General features: G+C 37.5%; 1 protein-coding gene across 1 annotated transcript; it reads right to left on the reverse strand.

Annotated features, from left to right (window-relative positions):
* Window positions 2,245–2,983, reverse strand: LOC110266063. Its single transcript, XM_021109841.1, has 2 exons — window positions 2,443–2,983; window positions 2,245–2,368 (listed from the first exon to the last, which is right to left on the reverse strand). Exons 1-2 carry the CDS (start codon window positions 2,798–2,800, stop codon window positions 2,355–2,357), a joined length of 372 nt encoding a protein of 123 aa, XP_020965500.1. The 5' UTR covers window positions 2,801–2,983; the 3' UTR covers window positions 2,245–2,354.

Genomic DNA, 4,473 nt, shown 5'->3' on the forward strand with positions numbered 1-4,473 from the left:
GCTTCAGAAGTCAGAAAGGTCTATGAAGAAGAAGATGAAAGTGAAAAGTGAGAGTCTGGTTGAAGGTGAAGGTGAAAAGTGAAGTGTGGTTGAAGGTGAAAAGTGAAGTGCCTTACAGAGGTGACTTGAGGTCCTTTTTATAGTGTAAAACCATGATGAAGAGGACACTCCTTAGCCAATGGTTTTAGTCTGACATTTAGTTTACTGCTCTTTCCAAAATATCTTTAGGTACTCCTGTCACCTCAAGTCTTGTCAACTGAAAAGGTAGGAAGTTGATTCCCACACGTTAAACTAAAGCTCCTGACATGTGACATTAGTGAAGGGACATCTAGTTTGGTTTTCTTTCAACTAGATGACACCTTTACACTCCAAATCCAACCAATCCACTTCCACCAATATAGTTCCCACTGAAGAGAAATTCAACTCCTTAAGGTGTTCTTTTGGGTTCCATCCTTTTAGCCCAATACCTTTAGGAGGAACTTAACTCTTTTTTTACCATGTTTGTAGGTCATTATAAAAATTAATTATGTACAAAAAAGGTTTATATTTTTAGTATACATTCAATCATAGAGCTCAAACTCTTTAGTGAGAGTTGACGGATTTCTTATTGACTAATCATTAATTTTACAAGTATTTAAATTATATCCAATATCCATTTAACTAGCACCCCAGGGTATTAGGTGTCCGGAATCAAAGTATAATAAATACATTGTTAATTATTATGACAATGGCAGGTCAAAGAAAACCCTATTACCATGTTCATCTTGAGAATATCCTATTGACAAATATGCGGTAATTATAACCATTAAGAATTCTCAAATTGAACAATTTAGATTAAATTATAAAAGATTTATCTCTCAATATTATGATCACTATCACAATAATAAATCTCTAAATTTAATCAAAGACTTTATTATATTAACATTTTAATATAATAACAATAACAAATTATTTGACACATAATTTATTAGATTGTGGTCATACTACTTATTCCCAACAGTAATATGATGATCAGATAAAGCTTTTTCGGAAAGTAAATATTTGATCATTAACAAGTAAAAAATTATTATCTTCTAAACTTTTTCACATTATGTTTGACTCTTATTTTTTCAAATAAATATTTGCCATGATAGCTCGTGCAAGTGTCTTCAACGTTCATTTTATTTTCTCTTTCGTTTATTTTGCTGCTTGCATTGTTTGTAAAAATATAAAGTAAATAAATTTGTATTTTTTAAATTTATCCTTAGGTTATTATTATCATAATATTGTTATCAAACTAAACTTTGGTTTCACAAGTTCGTGAATTTCACTGAGATCTGATGATCATATGCAAAGAATGAAACAGAATTCTAATCACATTGCGTTAGGATTTTATGAAAATATGATAATAAATTGAAATATAAGGATATATTCATATATAATAATAACTAGGTTCTAGTTGCCTTTATATATATGGCGTAGAACCTGTTATCACCAAAATAATGTTGAACATAATATTATTAGAAGAATTCAAATTAAAGCGCTTTTAATGCAAGCTTAATACTTGGGAGGCGGAAGTGATGTGTGGACGGAGATAGGCTTGCTTTGATGGAGGTGGTGAGTTGTAACGTAAGGAGGAGGAAGTGAAGGTGAAGAATGGCGGTGGAGATTTTTAATTAAATATATGGTGGAGGTGGTGACTTGTAAAAATATGGAGGAAGTGGTGGAGACTTGTAGACATATGGTGGTGGTAGTGATAGAGATGATGGTGGTGGCGATTTATAGATATAAGGAGGTGGTGGTGATGGGGATGGTGATGGAGGAGACTTGTAGAAATATGGAGGTGGTGGTGAAGGTGAGGGTGGAGGAGGAGACTTGTAAATATATGGTGGTGGGGGTGGAGAGTTAAAATAATAGGGAGGAGGAGGAGATTTGTTGATATATGGAGGTGGTGGAGAAAGAGAAGGAGAAGGTGGAGGAGGAGATTTATAATAATATGGAGGAGGTGGCGACGGAGAAGGTGGTGGTGGAGACTTGTAAATGTATGAAGATGGAGGAGGGGGAGACTTGTACATATAGGGTGGGTGAGGTTTATGTGCGGGTGGCGCCGCCTGTGGAGCTGGGTGGTAGGGAGAGTTGTGGCCTCCATAATAATTAAGGACTCTGATCATCATCAGCAGCAACATTTGTAACACCCTAACTACCAAAGCTCGCACTTCCAATGCTACAACTCCTCAACGCATAATAGAGCAGTAACTGGAGGCCTTTCAGATCGAAACGCTTACCGAACCGAAGGAACAGCTGAACCGTAACAACGGCGGTCTCTGAACCGGTTCGGCGGCAGCCCCAGGAGCCATCCTAGGCGGCAACGGTGATCAGACTCCGGCGACTGAAATCAATATACAATGATTGTAACGTTTCCGGAAACTCAAGAGAAACGAAACCCAATACTTAAAACCTTACCGGCAGGATTCTCCGGTGACGGCAGAAACAGCCAGAGGCTTCGGCGGCGGTCCCAGAAGTCACGGAACCACTCCCGGCGGCCGGAGTCACAGAGATGCAGCTCCCTTCTCCGGCAGCGACACCTGCGGCGGCATGAATCCCTTTTTGACGGTGGCAGCTCCGGCGAAGGCAGCGCCGGCGACACAAACGGCGGCTGGACGCGGTGGTTGGACTCCCAACCCAGCCTCAGATCTCTCTCGCCTGTTCTGCTCCCGAACTCTCTTCTTCTGGCTCTGCCATACATGACAGCGGCTGACCCTGCGAGGACGACGGCGGCTTCCAGACACGGCGTCTTCTCCCCTCCGGCCATGGCTCGCATCTCCTCCCTCTCCAGGTCGCGATTCGAACGGCGACGGCAAGGAGGATTCGACGGCGAAAGGCTGGCGAAGTCGGCGGCGCTGTGTCTCCCCCTCACCCGCGAGCTCGACGTTGGCTCCAAGGTGGACTAGCGGCGGCACGGGCAACAGCGCGGCTTATAGGTGACAGCAACGCGGTGAGTTCCCCTTCTTAATCCAATAATTATAAAATTGGATAATAATCATAACTCGTCTCAAATTCGATAAATCAAAACTTGCCTTAATTATCTTTAATAAAACAGTTTCTGAAATTAAGGCTATAAACAACCATAGGATTGAGACTTGATCATAATAAGACTTTTCAAAGGTCCTGGGTCTTACAACATTGATAGCAATTAAGCAAAATGCTAATGCATAAATGAGTGGGGAAATGGATCCTCTCAATTTTTTTTAACAATTGAGGGAGTAAAGTGTAATCTCTCACTATTAATTGTTATAGGTAGGATCAAAAGAAAACATGAGAGAGAGTGTATTAAAGGGTTATATATCACACTTTACTCTCTCAATTTTTTTTCAACAATTGAGAGGATCTATTCCTAATAATCGGAGACAAATGCTTCCATGTCATTGAGGTTCCCATAACAACTAACTCTTATTAAGTGTTAAACCCTAATTAGTCCTCTTTTCCTTACTAATTAGGGTTTATTTTTGTTGCTTGGCATAGTGAGGATTGCAACCCTATATAGTGCAAGCATCCAATACCTTGACTTATAACAATTATTTGTTAAATTCATTAATAGATTGCTGCCTTATTTGTTTTCAACTTGATGTGGCTTCCATAAAACAAAGTTCACATTTTCCACAAAGTCAAGGTTATTTGAGAGGGTTGGTGATGGCATACGCACGTCTTGAGGAACCAGTTTTATTAATTAGTAGCATATGTATGATGTATCAACTATCAAGATTCAAGAGTGTTATTATTTCTCTTCGGGCACTCCAAACTCCAAAGTGTGAAGCAGCTTATCAAAGTCAATCACTAACTTGCTCTAACATGTCTTTTTAATTTCTTTATACTTTGATTTATTTGTTCTTTCATCCATATTTAGCAATATATATTTCTGGATTATAAAAACGTGTTATTAATTAGTGTTATATATTTGCTTTTGTGCTCACATTTTTGTTGGTGAATAATGTTTAAACTGCCTCAAAAGAAAAAAAAAGAAAAAAACCCTTATCAATGTGCTAACAAAATATAAACCATGCATGATGGCATATGGTAGAAAAGTAGAACTGAAATATTTTCTATAGACATATGTAAATAAATGTTTCTCTAATTCTTTATTAATTTTTATATTTCCTCCAATCCTTTCATCATCTAGGTTTATGTCTACAAGAATTTTAAAGCAAAGTGATTGTATGTGTTAAATATCTTTAAATTTACAAGTCAGTTCAACATATAAATTAAAGGACAATTTACATAAATAAATTATTGGAAATAGAAATTTACACAAATACAATTTTCTAAAACATCTTACATTCATATTTTGAATGAATTTTATGTAAATCGCAACATTCTACCACGGTTTAAGAATTACACGTAATTTGCACAAGTTATCGCTGATTATGTTTAAAACACATATAAGCATAATCCATTGTACTCTATTACAGACTATGACTAAAATGCAAGACATAAATC

This window comes from Arachis ipaensis, chromosome B08 (assembly GCF_000816755.2).
Source record: "Arachis ipaensis cultivar K30076 chromosome B08, Araip1.1, whole genome shotgun sequence".
NCBI lineage: Eukaryota > Viridiplantae > Streptophyta > Magnoliopsida > Fabales > Fabaceae > Arachis > Arachis ipaensis.